The following is a 20,264-nucleotide window of genomic DNA, read 5'->3' as shown; positions in this document are numbered from 1 at the left end:
TTGGCTTAAAGGTTTTGGCTTGATTCTAGTTTCACTGTTTTCCAATCATATGATACAGAACCTTCATTTCATCATCTGAAAACAGGGATAATGTGATGGATTCCTGATGACCCAGACAGCTGATTGTGTGATACAAGAGGGCCCTGTAACCCAAAGGCATCACAACAGCTGTGGGATTCTTATTTATGATATCTGCTAGGAAGTCTGTTCTGGCTAACTAGAAAAGGGTCGTGGATTCCCCCAGGTCCATGCCGTTTAGAAAGGAAACGCTCACTGCTCAATGACCACCCCAGAAATCCTGCACTCAACTCCATATCAGGTAGCAGCAAACTAAGACCCACTGACCAAATCTGGTCCTCTGCCCGTTTCTGTAGGGCTATGAGCGATGAATGGCTTTCACATTTCAAATGATCAGGAGAAAAAAAATCAAGAATGATATTTTGTAACATGTCAAAATTACATGAAATTCAAAGTTCAGTGTCCATATATAAAACTTTATGGGAACACAGCCATATTCATTTTTTTTTTGGACAGGCAGAGTTAGAGAGAGACAGAGAGACAGAGAAAGGTCTTCCTTCCGTTGGTTCACCCCACAAATGGCCGCTACAGCCCACGCACTGCGCCAACCCAAGCCGGGAGCCAGGTGCTTCTCCTGGTCTCCCATGCAGGTGCAGGGCCCAAGGACCTGGGCCATCCTCCACTGCACTCCCGGGCCACAGCAGAGAGCTGGAGTGGAAGAGGAGCAACCGGGACAGAATCCAGCGCCCCAACTGGGACTAGAACCCGGGGTGCCGATGCCACAGGCAGAGGATTAGCCTACTGAGCCACGGCGCTGGCCAGCCATATTCATTATTCATTTGTTTACACGTTGTTGGTGACTGCTTTCATGCTGCCAGCACAGAAATAAGTGGTTGCAAAAGGGACCTTATGGGCCACAAAGCCTGAAATGTTTACTTTGTGGGCTTTTGCAGAAAAAGCTTGTCACACCCTGGCCCATGCGCACAGAATGTGTGAACATGGCTAATGTTTCTGTTGTTCTCCACCTGTCCGCACCAAAACCATTGGTGCCTTCTTTGAATGGAGGCTAATTCATCCTCCATCACGCAGCATGGCCTGTTGCACTTACTGGGTTAATGAAGACAGGAGGTTGGTGAATCCTGCTGTTGGTCTCCTAGTGCTAAGCACTCACTGCTCAGCAGGCTTCATCCGTTTCTTAGCACATCTAAGGACAGTTTGGTATTTCAGCCTCTGCTTGGCACTAGGGATATACAAGTCCCTGGCCACTGAGGATTTAAAATCTGGTGGGAGAAACAAGAACATGCACAGGAAAAGCCCTTAATAATACGGATATTTTCCCTGCCTTTGTGAAGAATTCTTGGGCCAGATGATGCCAGGTCAGTGTGTGCAGTGCTGGTATCATGGTCCAGCCAAATGCGTACATGTTTACAGACCTGATTGATATGGAACCATGGAATATAAAAGAGGTCATCAAGCATCGTTTCTTTAACTTAAAGAAGAAGAAACTGGAGGGCAGAGAGGTCCGCATCTGGTTAGCTGAGAACCAGGACTGGAGCCCAGGTCTCTGGAGCCCCAAATGAGCAGTCATTTTTGGATTTGACTATGACATTTTAGATTCACGGGTCTTTGAAAGTACAAGTAAAGAATATTTAAAATTAAGTATTGAGTACACTGTTTTTATCTTGTAGTGCATGTATTTTTTAGGCCATCATTTTAACTTTCAGTTCCACCACTGTTAACAAGCTAGGAAAGAAATTATGCACAATTCTGATTGTTCTGCTCTGCTGTGGTGCTACCTATGATTTAAAGTAGAAGGGGAAGAGAAATGAAAATAATGAAATTTGCAAAAAGAAGACCTGTTCTGGTTATCATTTACTGCAAATGAAATAAGCATTTCTTATGTGTTCTGGGGAAACTATTGTGTGTTTTTCATAATTATTTTCTAGTGTTTTTAAAGTTGTGTTTGAAGTAGTTCTAATAACAGAGGCCTGGTCTTGGTATGAAATTGACCAACTCAATTAAAAACAAAGCAACCAGCCGGCGCCGCGGCTCACTAGGCTAATCCTCCGCCTGCAGCGCCGGCACCCCGGGTTCTAGTCCCGGTCAGGGAGCCGGTTTCTGTCCCGGTTGCTCCTCTTCCAGTCCAGCTCTCTGCTGTGGCCCAGGAGTGCAGTGGAGGATGGCCCAAGTGCTTGGGCCCTGCACCCACATGGGAGACCAGGAGGAAGCACCTGGCTCCTGGCTTCGGATTGGCACAGCGCACCGGCTGTAGCAGCCATTTGTGGGGTGAACCAATGGAAGGAAGACCTTTCTCTCTCTCTCTCTCACTCACTGTCTAACTCTGCCTGTCAAAAAAAAAAAAAAAACAAAAAACAAAAAACAAAAACAAAAACCACCACAGGGAAATAAGAAACCTTGAGAAGCTTAAAGTTGACTTAGTTATTCTGTTTATATATGGATAGCACAAATTAAGTCACATAGGCATGTTATTGACACAGTAAATTCTACTCACACCACAAAATAAATTTCTTCATGTGCTAAATTTTGCATTTTCCCCTTCTTCCCTAGGTAACCATTGGTTATCAGCACTGGCCAACTGGCCTGAGTACCATACAAAAGGAGGAGGAAGAGGAGGGTGGGGAAAAGGAAAAGGAGGGGGAAAGGGGGAGAGGAGGAGAACAGGAAGGAAGGAAAGAAATGAAAAGTAATAAAGGGGGCCTGCGCCACGGCTCACTAGGCTAATCCTCCACCTAGCGGCGCCGGCACACTGGGTTCTAGTCCCGGGTGGGGCGCCGGATTCTGTCCCGGTTGCCGCTCTTCCAGTCCAGCTCTCTGCTGTGGCCCGGGAGTGCAGTGGAGGATGGCCCAAGTGCTTGGGCCCTGCACCTGCATGGGAGACCAGGAGAAGCACCTGGCTCCTGGCTTCAGATCAGCGTGGTGCGCTTGCCGCAGCAGCCATTGTGGGGTGAACCCACGGAAAAGGAAGACCTTTCTCTCTGTCTGTCTCTCTCTCTCTCACTGTCTAACTCGGCCTGTCAAAAAAAATTTAATTAATTAAAATTAAAAAAAAGTAATAAAGGAATGAATTTGAAAGAAATGTACCTTAGGAACATTTTGATTCTTTCCTGACCATGAAATTTCAACTCTTAACAATCACTGCATAATTAAATGCCAGCTCCAGCTCTTGCTTATTGGCTGCAGATCCCAGAGGCTTTGATGTACCTACGTGCTTGGCGGTGGCTAGAGCTGCAGGCATCAGCTGAGATTCCTGACTTTCTCACTTTGAGCTTTGCCAGAGCTCACTGTCCACCTCTGAATTGCTGAGATACTTTGAGGCTGTGAATGCTGATCCCAGTGTCCCGCACAGGTAGTTCTGAACTCCTCTTCAAAAGAACTAGTAGTGTTTGTGTAGTTTTGAGGGCAACAGATCAGGTCTTTAAGAGAAGTGGTATAGGATTTTCCTGTCCTAATAATGGCAAACTTGCTTGTGGCTGACCAATTCTCTAGAAATGAAAAGTTAGAAAAACTCTCTTTGAAAACATCAGGGAACTACCCAAGCAATCAGGATTTGAGGAGCCAAAACCCTGGAGAGAAAGGAAGTGCAAAGAGGCAAAGCTGTTACTCAGTCTCATTTTCCCTTTAAGGCATTTACCAAATTTCAAGAAGCAGCAGAGAAACCCAGAACTGGGCAGAGCTTCTAGCAGTTTTAGGATGAGGGGGAGCAATAAGTGGGGTTCAGGGCCCACATAAAGGAGTTCCCCAGGTTAACACCCCAGGCTTTTGAGATGCCCAAAGGGGCAAGCCCTGGCGATAGAGAACCAGAAATAGATCTGCTCTCACAGAGCCTCAACCGCAGCTTCCAACCTGCTCTCTGATAGGGTCCCATATATTGCCCCCTCCCAACTGCTCACAAGGAACAATGCTAATCTTGTCTGAAAGATCGTATCATTCAGAATCTCAAATTATCTGTAATTCTTCATATATAAAATCAGGTATTCAAATCAAAATTGCTTGGTATACCAGGAAACTAAATAAAATGGCCAAAATACAACAGGAAAAAAGGATATAATAGATTTGAATCCATTCTACATGCTAGAGTTACCAGAAAGGAATTTTAACATATCTTGGGAGGGGTAGGTATTTGGTCTAATGGTTAAGTGCCACTTGGGATGACCACATCCTATATGGGAGCGCCTGGGTTTGAGTCCTGGCTCCAGTCCCAATTCCAGCTTCCTGGAAGGCAGACGTAGTTGGCTCAGCTAGTTGGGTCTTTGTTATCCATGTAGGAGACCTAGATTGAGTCTTGGCTCAGCCAGCCCCAGCCCCACCAGTTGTATTCATTTGGGGAGTGAATAAGTGGATGGGCGATCTCTCTCTCTCTTGATCCCTCACTCCCTCCTTCCCTCTCTCTCTCTATCTGACCTGAAAACCATACAAAAGGAGGAGGAGGAGGAGGAGGCTGGGGAGGAGGAAAAGGAAGGGAAGGAGAATAAGAAGAAAGGAAGGTAAGTAAGAAAGAAAGGAAAAGTAATAAAGAAATGAATTTGAAAGAAATATACATGCCCATTAAAATTTCAACTCATCAGTCACTGCATAGTTAAAACTCTCTCCTCCCACCTGTCTGCCTTTCAAATAGAAAGAAAATAAATTTAAAATTTATAGATTAAACAAAACACGTGAGGACTAATTTTTGAAATTAGAATATAGAACCAAATAGAAATTCTAGAACTAGAATGTACAATAACTGAAATTAAGTGTAAATGGAAGGTTCAGAAGTTTAGATAAAGCTGAAGAGAAGATTAATGAACATAAAATAGCCAGACTGAAGTATAGCAAGAAAAAAAGGATGGAAAATACAGAAATGGAAGTTGGAAATTTATAGAACATGGTGAAATGGCAAAATGAAATTGTGTTTAACATAATTCTCAGCTCTTTAGTAGAGCAGCTAATCCTTTGACTTTAAATTAAAAATAATAAAATATTAATTTGAGAAAAATTGTTCTCAGTAACAGGAGTCTGACCTTAGTGTAAAATTGCCTGCCTTAATAAAAGCAAAAACAACTAAAGGGGGAAAAAACTTAAAGAGCTTAAAGTTAACCTGTAGTTATTTGTGTAGATAGCATAAAGAAGAAGATGAAAGAATAGAATGAAAGCAATATTTGATGTTGTAATAGTTGAGAACATTCCAAAACTGACTAAAATCTTCAGGTCACACATTTAAGAAATGCTATGAATCCCAAACAGGAAAAATAAAAAGAAAACTGCACCTATACAACTAGGTGCATCATAGTAATACCACTGAAAACCAAAGAGAAAAATTTTAAAATCCATCCTAGAGGAAAAAAAACAATATTGTTAAAAGAGCAATAAAACTGACATCTGAGGTCACAGCTTTGGAGACTTCAAAGTGTTGAAAGATAAGCATTCTCCGGCCTAGAACTCTAAAGTTCCACTGAAAATATCCTCCAAAAATTACATAAAATAAAGACATTTTCAGACCAACAAGAACAGAAAAATGTATCACCATTTGATTTACACTAACTGAAATATTGAAGCAAGTTCTTTGGGCAGAAATACAGTGATCTCAGATGAAGCCAGAGAGATGCAGGATGGAATAGAGAAAAACAGAAAATATAAGTGAGTGACTCTAAATCTAAATCTAAATCTAAATCTAAAGGCAAATACGTGAGTAAATGTAAAGTCCATACAAGCAATGTGGATATACAAGTAATGTGGATTTTAAAATACAGAGAAAATTACAATATAGAATCATAATAACTCAAAGCAAGAATCAACAAAATGAAGATGGAAGTGTCCTGTTATCCTCCCCTTGTCCAGGTAGAATGAGAGTTCTAAATTATAGTAGATTCTACTAAGTCAAGGATAAATGTGGGAAATTCTGGAGTAACCTCTAAAATAATATTAAGAAGAGTTTATGTAATTAACAAACTCATGGAGAAGCAGGACTATAGGGTTCTTCAAGAAGTCCATGGAAAATAGGTATTCTGGGGGAAAAAGCGTGAGTTTTTACACAAAATAAGCTTATCTTTATTTTTTTTAAAGAAAGATTTATTTGGCCAGCACCATGGCTCAATAGGCTAATCCTCCGCCTACAGCGCCAGCACACCGGGTTCTAGTCCTGGTCGGAGCACCGGATTCTTTCCCGGTTGCTCCTCTTCCTGTCCAGCTTTCTGCTCTGTCTTGGGAAAGCAGTGGAGGATGGCCCAAGTGCTTGGGCCCTGCACCCGCGTGGGAGACCGGGAGGAGCACCTGGCTCCTGGCTTCAGGCGCGCCGGCTGCAGTGGCCACTGGGGAGTGAACCAACAGAAAAGGAAGACCTTTCTCTCTCTCTCTCTCTCTCTCTGTCCACTCTGCCTGTCAAAAAAATAAAAAATAAATAAAAAAGAAAGATTTACTTATTTTATTTGAAAGGCAGAGTTACAGATAGGCAGAAGCGGGGGGGGGGGGGTCTTTCATCCGCTGGTTCATTCCCCAAATGTCCACAATGGCCAGAGCTGTGCCAATCCGAAGCCAGGAGCCCGGAGCTTCCTGTGGGTCCTCCACATGGGTGCAGAGGCCCAAGGACCTGGGCCATCTTCTGCTTTCCCAGGACAGAACAGAGAGCTGGATCAGAAGTGGAGCATCCAGGACTCGAACTGGCGCCCATATGGGATGCCAGCTCTGCAGGTGGCAGCTTTACTTGCTATGCCACAGCACCAACCCATAAGCTTATCTTTCAAATCCATTTGTAAACTCTTTGAACTTTTCTTGTAGAATAATTTTTTTATTTTTTTTTCATATAAATACATTTAAATTTTTTTCCCAAAGAAATTTAAGGAGTACAAATTTCATAAGTACAACTTTAGGAATATAGTAATTCTTCCCACCATACCCACCCTCCCACCCCACCTCCTTTTCCCTCTCCCATTCCCAGTCCCTTTCTTCATTAAGATTCATTTTAAATGAACTTTATACACAGAATACCAACTCTTCTATACTAAGTAAAGATTTCAACATTTTGTATGTGCATGCACGCACACACAGATACAAAAAAACTGAGGAAAAGTTTTACAGTTAATTCTCATAATACAACTCATTTAGGACAGAGGTCCTGCATGGGAAGTGCACAGTGACTCCTGTTGTTAATTTAACAATTAACACTCTTATGTATGATGTCAGTGATCACCCCAGGCTCTTGACATGAGCTGTCTAGGCTGTGGAAGCCTTTTGAATCCACAATCTCTGTTAGTATTTAGACAAGGCCATAAGCAAAGTGGAAGTTCTCTCCTCCCTTCAGAGAAAAGTACATCCTCCTTTGATAGCTACTGCTTTCCACTGGGGTCTCACAGAGATCCTTCATATAGAACATTTTTTGTCACAGTGTCTTGGCTTTCCATGCCTGAAATACTCTTGTGGGCTTTTCAGCCAGACCAGAATGCTTTAAGGGCTGATTCTGAGCTCAGAGTGCTATTTAAAGCAATTGTCATTCTCTGAGTCTGCTTCCCATATTGGAAATTTCTCTCTTTTTTAATTCTATCTATTATTATTGCCAAACACTTAGTCCCGCATACATTCCTACAGACTTACTTCTAAGGGTACAGTTTAAAAACTTGCCATGGGACCCCAAATCCCATTAAGCTGGGTGGTAAAAATGCCATCTTAAGTGTTAAAGTGATATTTTTAAGTGTTAAAATGAGCATATAGATAGGATTAAATGTTAAAGAGATCATATAAATAATTTTAAGATAATTAATTTAAATGAAGGTAAGCAAGGAAGGAAACAATCATGAAACAGGTGAAATAAATAAAAATAAGCTGCTAAATTTAAATCCCAATATGTGAGTCGAATTGAATGTATCAATGTCTGTGTTTATAGGGCAGAAACCTGTAGGCCAATTACAAACAGCAAACATTTTTGTATAAAAGCACTCATGGATCACCACAAAATACCAACAGTGATGAAGGTAGAACAAAACTCGATGTGAACACATTCTATGGCAAATAGGTTAATAGGTGTTATTAATTGAATATTTCAGATTACTTGAAGCACTAGAAAACTTGAAATGCTATGAATTTTTACAGTTCATGTAGGAAAGATACTTGATAGTTGTTGCTGAAGATTGAATGTCCCCTCCAAAACTGATGTTGAAATGTAGTGCCATTGTAATTACATTTTGAAGAAGTGAGACCTTTTTTTTTATTTAGTAAATATAAATTTCCAAAGTACAGTTTATGCATAATGGAGGACGTTATTTGCAAACTACACAACACATAAAGGATTAACAATTAGAATCTATAAAATGATAAAAAAAAAACCAAAATCAAAACAAACAACCAAATAAGAAAATGGGCCAAGGACCTTAACAGACATTTTTCAAAACAGGAAATCGAAATGGCCAACAGACACATGAAAAAATGCTCAGGATCCCTAGCCATCAGGGAAATGCAGATCAAAACCACAATGAGGTTTCACCTCACTCTGGTTAGATTGGCTTACATACAGAAATCAACCAACAACAGATGCTGGCGAGGATGTGGGGAAAAAGGGACACTAATCCACTGTTGGTGGGAATGCAAACTGCTAAAGCCACTATGGAAGACAGTTTGGAGAGTCCTCAGAAACCTGAACATAGCACTACCACAGGACCCAGCCATCCCACTCCTTGGAATTTACCCAAATGGAATTAAAGGGGAGAAAAAAAGAGCCATTTGCACCTCAATATTTGTTGCAGCTCAATTCACAATAGCTAAGACATGGAAGCAACCTAAATGTCCATCAACGGATGACTGGATAAAGAAACTATGGGATATGTACTCTATGGAACACTATACAGCAGTAAAAAACAATGAAATCCGGGAATTTACAACAAAATGGAGGAAGCTGAAAACCATCATGCTGAGTGAAATAAGCCAGTCCAAAAGGGACAAATATCACATGTTCTCCCTGATCGATGGCAACTAAACGAGCAGCTAAATGATACCCATTGAAGTGAAATGGACACTCTGAGAGACAATGACATGATCAGCCCTTGTCTAAACTGTTGAGGAACAACTTACTATTTTGTTCCTTTAGTATTTTTTGTTGTTGTTGTTGTTGCTCAGTTTGCTCTACACAAGACCACTGGTTGAACTCTGCAATCAATGCACAACCATTCATAAGCATTTAAAAATTAACAGAAAAGTGATCTCAGTTAAACATAGGAGTGGGAATAAGAGAGGGAGGAGATATATAGGTTGACACATGCTCACTCGGACTTACCTCCCATGGTGGAACTAGAAATGTGCCAGGGAATTTCACCTCAGTCTTACCAAGGGGGCAGGTACCAATGCCAGCGCACTTGGTAAAGTGATAAGTATAAATACACAACCGATCAAAAAGATAGGGTATGTGTCAATGAGATTTCACAAATAAGACCAGTGTAAGCAAATAATGAAGGATAGAATTAAAAGGGAGAGAATGATCCTGCGGGGGAAACAGGACACACAGCAGACTCATAGAATGGCAGCACTCCTGCCTCAGAATCAACCCTTGGGACATTTGGATCTGGCTAAAAGGTCCATGAGAGTCTCACAGGCATGGGAAGCCACAACACGGTGGCAAAAAAATGATCTAAATGAAAGATCCTGGTGAACAAGACCCCAGCAGAAGGAACAGGCCATCAAGGAGAGAGGTGCCTTTCTCTGAAGGGAGGAAGGAACCTCCACTGTGATATGGCCTTGACTAAACAAGTTCAGAGTTGGTGAACTCAAGGGCCTTCCATAGCCTAGACAGCTCATAGCAAGAGTCTTGGGTGATTGCTGACGTCATAAATAAGAGTGCCAATTGTTAAATCAACAATGGGAGTCACTGGGTACATGCTCCCCATGTAGGATCTCTGTCCTTAATGTGTCTTACTATGAAACTTAAAAACAACACTACTAGTCGAACAATACCCTATACCTTGTGTGGTTGTGTGAGTACAGCCTGTTAAAATCCTTGCTTAGTATATACTAAGTTGATCTTCAGTATATGAAGGTGATTGAAAATGAAACTTGATGAAGGGTAGGATGGGAGAGGGAGTGGGAGAGGGGAGGGCCACGGGAGGGAGGGAGGTTGGGGGGGGAACCACAACAATACAAAAGTTGCACTTTGTAAATTCACATTTATTAAATAAAAAACTATATAACAAACAAAAAAAAAGAACTTAATACTTTACCCTTTTAGTATTCTTTATGTTCTACTTAAAACTATTGGTTGAACTCTGTAATTAATACACAATTACTCTTAGGTGTTTAATTAATGCTATAACTAGTACTCAAGTAGTATTTTACACTTTGTGTTTCTGTGTGGGTGCAAACTGTTGAAATCTTTACTTAATATATGCTAAATTGATCTTCTGTATATAAAGATAATTGAAAATGAATCTTGATGTGAATGGAAGGGGAGAGGGAGTGGGAAAGGGGAGGGTTGCGGGTGGGAGGGAAGTTATGTGGGGGGGGGGAAGCCATTGTAATCCATAAGCTGTACTTTGGAAATTTATGTTCATTAAATAAAATTTTTAAAAAAGTAAAGTTTATGGATTACATTGGCTTCCCCCCCCATAATTTCCCTCCCACTCACACCCCTCCCATCTCCCACTCCCTCTCCCATTCCATTCACATCAAGATTCATTTTCAATTATCTTTATATACAGAAGATCGATTCAGTATATATTAAGTAAAGATTTCATCAGTTTGCACCCACAGAGAAACAGAGTGTAAAATACTGTTTCAGTACTAGTTATAGCACTACTTCACATTGGACAACACATTAAGGACAGAGATCCTACATGAGGAGTAAGTACACAGTGACTCCTGTTGTTGACTTAACAATTTGACACTCTTGTTTATGGTGTCAGTAATCTCCCTAGGCTCTAGTCATGAGTTGCCAAGCCTATGGAAGCCTTTTGAGTTCGCTGACTTCGATCTTATTCAGACAGGGTCTTAGTCAAAGTGGAAGTTCCCTCCTCCCTTCAGAGGAAGGTACCTCCATTGATGGCCCCGTTCTTTCCACTGGGATCTCACTCGCAGAGATCTTTCATTTAGGTCTTCTTTTTTTTTTTTCCCCAGAGTGTCTTGGCTTTCCATGCCTAAAATACTCTCATGGGCTCTTCAGCCAGATCTGAATGCTTTAAGGGCTGATTCTGAGGCCAGAGTGCTGTTTAGGACATCTGCCATTCTATGAGTCTGCTGTGTATCCCGCTTCCCATGTTGGATCATTCTCTCCCTCTTTTATTCTATCAGTTAGTATTAGCAGACACTAGTCTTGTTTGTTTGATCCCTTTGACTCTTAGACGTATCAGTGTGATCAATTGTGAACTGAAGTTGATCACTTGGACTAGTGAGATGGCATTGGTACATGCCACCTTGATGGGATTGTATTGGAATTCCCTGGCACGTTTCTAACTCCACCATTTGGGCAAGTCCGATTGAGCATGTCCCAAATTGTACATCTCCTCCCTCTCTTATTCCCACTCTTATATTTTACAGGGATCACTTTTCAGTTAAAATTTAAACACCTAAGAATAATTGTGTGTTAATTACAGAGTTCAACCAATAGTACTAGAACAAAAAAAAAATACTAAAATGGATAAAGTATTACATTGTACATCAATAGTCAGGACAAGAGCTGATCAAGTCACTGTTTCTCATGGTGTCTGAAAAACATTATGCTGAGTGAATTAAGCAAGTCCCAAAGGGACAAATATCATGTGTTCTCCCTGATCGGCGACAACTAACTGAGCACCAGAGGGGAAACCTGTTGAAGTGAAATGGACACTATGAGAAGTGAGACCTTTAAGAAGTGATTAGGCTATGAGGGCTCTGCCCTCATGAATGGATTAATGCTCTTATCTGAGCAGTGGGCTAGTGACCGTAAAAGCAGGTTGTTCTGTTTCTCTTTCTCATGCTTACTCACTTGCCCTTCTGCTGTGTTATCATGCAGCATGAAGACCCTCTCCAGATGCCAGTGACATGCTCTTGTATTTCCCGGCCTCCAGAACCAGGAGCCAAATAAACTTTTGTTCTTTATAATTTACCCAGTCTGTGGTATTCTGTTATAGCAGCAGAAAACAGACTAAAACAGTGGCTCCCTCAAATTTGATGGTAATCCTGGATATTTAAATGACAGTACCAATAATGGAATTTGAGGCTGAAAGAATCTTTTCTAACTTCTCATTAAGAAAAAAAAAACAATTTCAATCAGTCATGGAAAAATAGTGACTTATCCTTCCAATTTCTCTATGGAAATGAGTATTACCAAACCATGGTCATCATCTCATCATCTTAAGAGGAGACAAGTGAAGATGATGGCAAAATATTCAGGAGAAGAAATATGATAGAGCAACGTCAGGCAGTCATTTAACAGAGATTGTGTTAAGTGTCCAGATTTTTGTGATGCTTGTGGGATTTATCAGTTTATTTAAGTTTGCTGTTTATTATAGTTTCTAAATTTCATGTATGACTTAGAAATGTTTTAAACATCCCTTTCTTTGCCTAATTTTGTATTTATAATTTCAATTTTTTTTTCTTTAAAAGTGCCCCCAAATAGTCCCCATAAATTCTGGATAAGCTTTTGTCATCTAGAGTTGGAACCACTGTTCTACTGCAGTCACTCAGTGAACCATCAAAGGAAGTTAACACCATGATTCAAAGGTCATAATCCTGTATTCCAGGTTCACCCAATAGGGCCTATCAGAATGCATTCATTTATTTATTCCTGCCTTCATGCATCTATCCATTTATCTATTAAACAGGCTTTTATTGAGCACTTTCTACAGAGTAAGAACTGTTCTAGAATCAGAAAATATACCAGTGAATGAGATGGCCTCCAATTCTTTTAGAACATATATTCTAGTAATGGAAACAGTGAACAAATAAACGAATGAATGAAATAATTATAAAGAAAATAATACTGGGTAATATTTACCCAAGAGAAATAAAGACATATATCCTTATAAAATTGCACATGAAAGTATGGCAGGCTTATTTATAATCATCTCAAAGTGAAAGCAACCCTAATGTTCATTAACTAGAGAATTCATAAACAAATCATAGTATATCCATGTTATGGGACACTACTCAGCAAAAAAAAAAAAAAAAAAGCAAATTATTTATATGTGCAACAACATGAGTTGAAAAAAGCCAGATTCAAACAACTATGTAATTTATGATATTGTTTATGTCAGACTCGAACAACTACATACTGTATGATACCATCCTTGTTGCATTCTGGAAAAGATCAGTGGTTGCCAGGAGCTGGGAGTGGAGGAAAGAGATAGACTACAAGGGGACATGAGAGAGTTTTGGTAAGTGCTGGTTGTGATGGTGATGGCTAATATGACTGTATGAGTTTTTCCAAAGTCAAAAAATGTATACTTAAAAATGTACTATGAGTAAATTATGCTTCAATAAATATGAAAAAACATACTGGACGATAGAATAGTTTAGTCATTCCATTAGACTGAGTGGTCAAGGAAGACCTCTTATAGGAGGTGATATTTAGTATGTAAAATGAACCTCTTCACAATCCCCTGTTCTGTTACTTGGAGGTTAAAAAGGAGAATGGAGAAAATGTTTTTTATTTTATTCTGAAAAACACGTGTTTTAATTAAGACACAATTTATGCAACTCTACACACTAGGATTTATCTGTGCAAAATGCAAATTTAAGTCTATTTGCAAAGGATATTATTGACAGGCACATTTCCGAAAACCTCACTGGGGAGCCCTTTCAGCCTGTGCTGTTTATTTCATGATCAAGGCTGTACCTTCCTTGCTGCCATGCACACTAAGTTGCCAGAAAATATGCTGAATTAATCACATAAGAGCCTGACACTTTCAAAGATAATGTGTGAGAAACAAGGGCAAAGTTCTTTGCTGCCCTTCTCTTCTACCTCGCTCCAGTTGAGAGCACCTTTCTGGGTTGGCCCACTTCCACAACACCTGTCCTCTGATCACTCCCAGAGCCTACAGGCAGCTGGGCCGTTCCTCTGCCGTAGGAGCCACACATTGAGTTTCATTTCAGAGAGGCAGCAGAGACTTCCGAAAAGTCAAGCCATAGTGAAGTTATGAACTGGCAGCTCACGTAAACTGCTGCAACAAAAACTTTCTGGAAGGATACTTGACGAGAAATCATCCCACGTCTTCTCTTGTGACAAAGGGGCCAGTCCCCTTGGACTCAGTGAAGCAGTAGAGAAGACTTTAGATTTCACTGGCATGACTCCTTTCAAGGGGCCCACCGTGGACTCATGTTTGGGAGTCAGTCGTGACCACTGTGCAGAGAAGGGAAATAGACTCAGACTCCGGGTTTTTTTGTGTTTTGATGGTTTCTGTAGAAAACTTTCCAGTTTCCCTGTAGGAACTGGGAGGTGGAGTGAGCAGGGCTCCAGTCTGACTGTACTCTCTTGTGATAGGTTATATCCCATCACCTCTTTTGGTTTCTGTGTCAAACAGGGTTTGAACTTTAAGATGACTTCTGTCTCTGGCTATTGGACTTTCTCATTTTTCCACTGCTCAAAAATCAAATAGTGAGTGTCTTCTTACTAGAAATAGGATGGGCCTGGGTGTCATAGAAGACATGGACCCCATGGAGCTTCCCATATGATTAAGGAAGTAGAAAATGCACCTGTAAAAGGACTTAGTAGTACAAGGCAGGATAGTTCAGTATGTAATGAATTAATTTAATAATTAATTCAGCATTTAAAAAACATCCTTTATGAAAGGAAAAAAAATCAGTGAAAGCAAAAGTAATTGCTTCATAGAAGAGAAAGGATTTGAGCTATGCCTGGAGGGATGCATAGGATTTGAGTAGATGTAGAGAATAGGGCCCAGCCATCAGGGAGGGCAAATGAAGTTGCGGAGGCAAGAAGTCTGGTGGTGCCTGTGGGAATCAATGATGAGAATTTGAGTAGAGCAGTGTCTGTTCTGGAACATCTCGGGACAGGAGGATATGAAGACTGATTCGCAGATGGAAGAGGGCTTGTAAAAGAGAATGGAAAGACCAGACGGAAGTTCTTAATGCAGATCTGGAAAGAAAGCCTCAGCAGTGGGATGCCTAAATTCCCCATGTGACTAGAGCTTGTGCTGCACCGCCCAATCTTTCCCTCTTCAAGAGCAGTGTCTTCCAGTGGAAGGAATTTCACAGACAGGAAGAGCCTGTGCAGCTGGGAGGCATTTGATATTTGAGGAATTTCTGATATTCTCTATGAGAATAGCAAACTTGCATCCTGGGGGAAGAGATTTAGACCCCAAGGCACAGAGCAGTCTTTCCTGCACTGTCCAACAGAATTTTCTGCAATGGAAATATTGTGCATCTTCATTGTCCAACAGAGTAGCCACTAGTCTCCTGTGGCTCCTGAGCACTTGACATGTGGCTAGTGTGACCAAGCAGTGGGATTTTCTACTGAAATAATAAGAAATCTCTACTCTCAACATTCACCCTACGCAATCTAAAAATGTAAAGCAATGAATGTATGACAGGCTAGAAAAAGACAAGTGAAATGCTTCAAAGCCCTGTGATACAAGATAATTCTCATTTTTAGAAGAACATCAGGACATTAGGGATAGAATGACCCTGACTTAGGGATTGAGGGGAGAGGCTTGAACCAGAATCTGAATGATAAGTGAAATGGCAGATAAAAATAAGATTTTAAGAATTGGGGCTATCACAGGAATAATCTAGCTCAATTCCATCATTTTATAGATGATTAAGGTCAGAGAGTTACATGACTTGATTCAACTCCCTCATATGGGCAGTAATGGCAGAAAATTTGTCTAAAATGCAGGTCTGTTGATGCCCTTTCCAAGCCCATGCACCTCCTGGGATGAGGATTCTTATCCATGGAAAAAGAACAAGTGCTCTAGAGAGTGGATGAGACATAGCATAATCAAGGAAGAAGAGCCAGGAACAACTCAGCATGCAAGAAATCAGGGGAGGAGAGGGAAGGCAAGGGGCCTGATACAAACCTGCGATCGGCCAGTCATGTGAATCCAGAATGCTGGTTTCTGAGACTACCTTGAAGTCTCCATTTGACATAATGGCGGTGATATAAACTTTTCTGGGGAAATGTTACTGTTTTTTCATGTTGACAAAGACTCAAGTCTACCTGGGGAAGGGGAAGACTGCAGAAAGAATGCTGGGATGAGTAATGGCATTGCTGGTCAACCTAAGGGGGCAGGGATGGAGTCAACTCACATCTCAGAAACCCTGATTCAGTAGAGTTAGGATGGGGCCTTTGAATCTGTATGTTTTTAAAGTTCACTCTGTGATTCTGATGATCATCCAATTTGGAGGGGTTTCTGCTTCATCCTTTTACCAATCTATCTAATATATAACTGTTTGACAATATTTACTAAATATATGCCCCCAACGACCCAGTAATTCCATCCCCAATATGCACTTGCAAGAAAAAAAAACACTTCTTTATGTTGTGGGCATAAATAAGATGTCAAGAGCAGGTTATCAACCCCAAACTGGAAACAAGCCAGTGTGCATAAGCATTGGCTGAGGCATATTCATAAAAATGGAAGGCTACACACAATTAAAAAGAACAAACCATTGTTATGTGCATGAACATGGGTGAATATCACAAAAGTAATGATAAGCATAAGAAGACAGACACAAAGGAGTGTGTACTATGATTACATCTATATGAAATCAAATCATTGACAAATAATCTGTGATGATTGACATCAGACCAGTGATAGCCTCTCTGAGGGAGGATGTTTACTAGGAAGGAGCATAAGAAACTCTGGGAGTTGTTCTAGATCTCCATCTGAGTAATGCTTATGTGGCTATATAGACATGTGGAAATGCATTGAGCTGTTACTTTTTCAGTTTCCTATAAAAATAGATTATATCTTGTTGAGAAAAAATATGAGTATTTGCACTGACAACCTCATGGGATTATTACAAAAATTCCATAGCTTTTAAAAACTGAGGTAAATAGAAGAGTACCATCTTACATTACTTAATTGGCTTGATACCTATTTTTTCTCATTGAAGTGGGTTAGATGCTACCTGTGATTCAGGTGACCCATCAGCTTATTGAAGCCTTGGCAAAACACAGAGAGCCGTTTAGATGGGAGCTCATGGTAATTCTGAACTTGGAAAGGACACACAGTAACTCTAAACTTACTGAAGGCACCGCTGAGCTGTAAAAGGGTGCAACCTGCATTTGGAAAGAGCTTTAAAACAGGAGAGTTCCCTGCAGCTGCGTCTTTACATCATGTGCCCTCACTGCCCTCTCACTTTCCCTCCCCAAGAAGACAGCCAACACCGTCTGGACCACTGACTGCACTCGTCACACCGGAAGCCAATCTCTCCTCTTCCCATCAAGAAAAAAGGATCCCATCCTGAAGTGCCTTCGGCCGTTGGAAACGAGCCACAGAGTTCTGCGAGCTCCGGAGGGCGCTGGCCGTGACTCAACTCTGGAACCGCCTGTGGTCATTAGGACCTGGTGGGCTGATGTGAGGTAAGAGCAAACCGAAGTGGAGGAGAGGGCATGGAGAGACCCTGACCCTTTGTGGCATAGCTCCTCTCTGCGCCATTACTTTTCCATCTTTGACAATAACATGTGTGCCACACAGTGTACTCAGGCAGCTAAGTATAAACACATGTCTACAAATACTGATAGCACTATCTTTATTTGCCCATTACTCAACAAAGCCAGATCACCTGAGAACTATTTGTTCCTCTAGAAAATGAGAATCCACCACATATATTAAAACGTGGGATATTTTCTTCAGAGTCTAAACTTTAAAGAGCTGCTTCTGTGTCCTTTCTGAAACACTCTCAAGCCCTAGGCACCTGTAACACATGACATCAGTTGCTTTTAAGACAGCAAGCTAGAGTCTCTCTGCCTGTTTTCCTTAGTTTGGTCTGTGCTGCGTCCGAGTCAGATCATTATTGTGTCCAGTTTTCAGAACCAGGAGCACATAGAATATGCTCAGCAATTTGTGTGAACAACCACCAACTACTTCCTTGCTCATTAAGTCAAACAAGTGTTTTTTATATGATAGATGTTTAATAAATGTTCAAAGGAGTAATATGAATGATTAATAAGAATTAATAAACTATACAACACATTCATACAAAAAATGCAATTCACATATGTGTATATTTCCCAGAATAAAATCCTGTAGGGGATCCCCTTCTCCCCTACCTCCCAAAGGCATTATATATGAAAACTCCCAAAACTCCCAAAGGCATTATATATGAAAGCACATTAACAAAGAGGGAAATTAAAAGTTAATCTTGAATGGAACTTTCTCCTGGAAAAAAAAAATCCAGACAATGTCTGATTTCATTTAAGGGAGGCTTAGAAAGAGAGAAAAAGTTAAACAGAAGAAAATGAATTTCAAAGAAAGGAGCCTTATTTTCTGCTCTTGGCTATTTCTGAAAGAATATTTTGTGGAAATGCAGTGGGACTTTTCTGATATCTGAAGGTTTGGGGTTGCTTCTAAGAAACCTTTTCCTCAGACTTAAGCTCTTTTGGGTGTGATTGTCTTTCTCACAAGGCAATTCATTTTACAAGGAGGGAGAAGTTAGGAAAAGGCTTCGCTAAATCCATTTCACCTCCAGAAAATGCAGCTCAGTCTTATGCTAAGAGATTTTTTTTCTCATTTGTCTCCTCCTGTCCTCAGTATTCACTCACTTTCCCCACTGTAAATCAATATATTAAACTCAAGAAGTAAGCCCCAGAGCAAAAAAATATGCCTGTAAGGGAACCTGAGTTTGAGAAAAACTTGCCCTTGTGCAAATAGCTCTGTCTGCTACGACATGGTGGCGTATTTACAAGGCATCTAGCACTTCCAGACAGCATATAACTTCATCCAGTACTCACCTGTCGGCCGAGAGCGCCGTGAGTGTGAAGACAGACACCCCCACCGAGGTAAGCTGTATGAAGGGGATCAGCTTGCAGCCAATCCTGCCAAACAACCATCGGTCAGCCAGGTACCTGCTGGCATCCACGGGAGCACACGTTACGAGGAGGAGCAGGTCTCCCAAAGCCAGACTGGAGATGAACAGGTTCGGCACGTTTCGCATGGACTTGACTGTGCAGAAGATCTTGATCAGAGTAATGTTGCCAATGAGGCCTATCAGAATGATCACCCCATAAATTGCAGGGATGACATAGAGGATCCCGGGGTAGAACCGGTCTTCGTTCATGGGGAGATCCGTACTGTGATTGGAGATGTTGTAGTGTATGCAATAGTCCACTTCCAAGTTCAGAACGAAACAGTCATTTAGAGCCATCTCTGGGTCTAAAAGTGCCCTTAGATGCTATTTCTTAACTTTTGATTTTGCAGTTAGGTGAAGATGAGGATAAGTTCTATGCTGGACTCTCCCTTCTTTATTAAAAGTACTCTGAGTACATTAACACTTTGTTTTTTCAGAACTGTCTGTCACTATATTGATGCTGGGATTGCTCTGGCCTTTGTGTGACCAGTGCAATCCATCTCTGAATTTGATAAACTAACAACGAAAACTCAGTCTCCCAAAAGACTTAGAGGTAAGCAGACTCTAGCAGCTCTTTTCACCTCCATCCGAGGCTGAGTCTCCCTGGCTGCACTTTACTAAGAACTTTTGGTCTGCTGTTTTCACCCAGCATTTCTTGTCTTTCCTGATACTTAGAACCTGAAGGTTTAAAGTGGGTAGAAAAAAACTGCACTGAGAAAGCCTCAAATCCTATAGGCAGGATGCTTTGTACGTCATCGGCTTCGCCAGCGAACTGCTGCTCTGCTGAGCTGAGCCTCTGAAGAGGAATCGGGGCTACGTATAGACAGAGAATGCCAGCCCCCTGCTGGACACTTCAATCACTGCCTGGTCGCCTGCTTGCTCCAAATAAGACAGCCCGCGGACTGCAGTTCCTACGTGGCTTAACATGATCTTTGGCTTCTCATTTCTGCACGCAGCACCTATGGTACATATTTAATAAATGTTGCTAGTGCTCTGCAAAGGCAGTGCGGTGCAGGTATTTCTGATAGCATCCCCATGAATTCAGATGGGGCTCATAATTCCCTTTTCTCCTCCTTTCTAACACATTAGAATGACATGTTAGGGTTGCTTTGAAATCGCATCTATGTTCAATGCGCCCAGGTGCACATAGCACCCATCTGTGAGCTGCTCCTTTGGCGGGGACTGCTACTGAGAAGCGCATGCACAGGACTCACACCTTACACCTTCACAGCTGACATCTGGAGAAGCAGAAGCACAGTGCGCATGTG

At 41.2% G+C, this 20,264-nt stretch overlaps 1 protein-coding gene across 2 annotated transcripts in view; it reads right to left on the bottom strand.

Moving 5' to 3' along the window:
- The window catches only part of GRPR (gastrin releasing peptide receptor), a 47,434-nt gene extending 27,781 nt beyond the window's left edge, over nt 1–19,653 (bottom strand). The window contains exon 1 of one of the 2 annotated variants that reach the window (XM_051827626.2): nt 18,881–19,653. In XM_051827626.2, coding sequence (XP_051683586.1) covers nt 18,881–19,293 — 413 coding nt within the window. In that variant the 5' untranslated portion in view covers nt 19,294–19,653. The remainder of the gene's footprint in view (nt 1–18,880) is intronic. The other variant, XM_002719900.5, reaches the window with a different exon arrangement.
- Nucleotides 19,654–20,264: the final 611 nt, after the last annotated feature.

This window comes from Oryctolagus cuniculus, chromosome X (assembly GCF_964237555.1).
Source record: "Oryctolagus cuniculus chromosome X, mOryCun1.1, whole genome shotgun sequence".
Lineage (NCBI taxonomy): Eukaryota > Metazoa > Chordata > Mammalia > Lagomorpha > Leporidae > Oryctolagus > Oryctolagus cuniculus.
The sequence above is the reverse complement of the archived record's forward strand: the minus strand, read 5'-3'. Positions and strand labels throughout refer to the sequence as shown.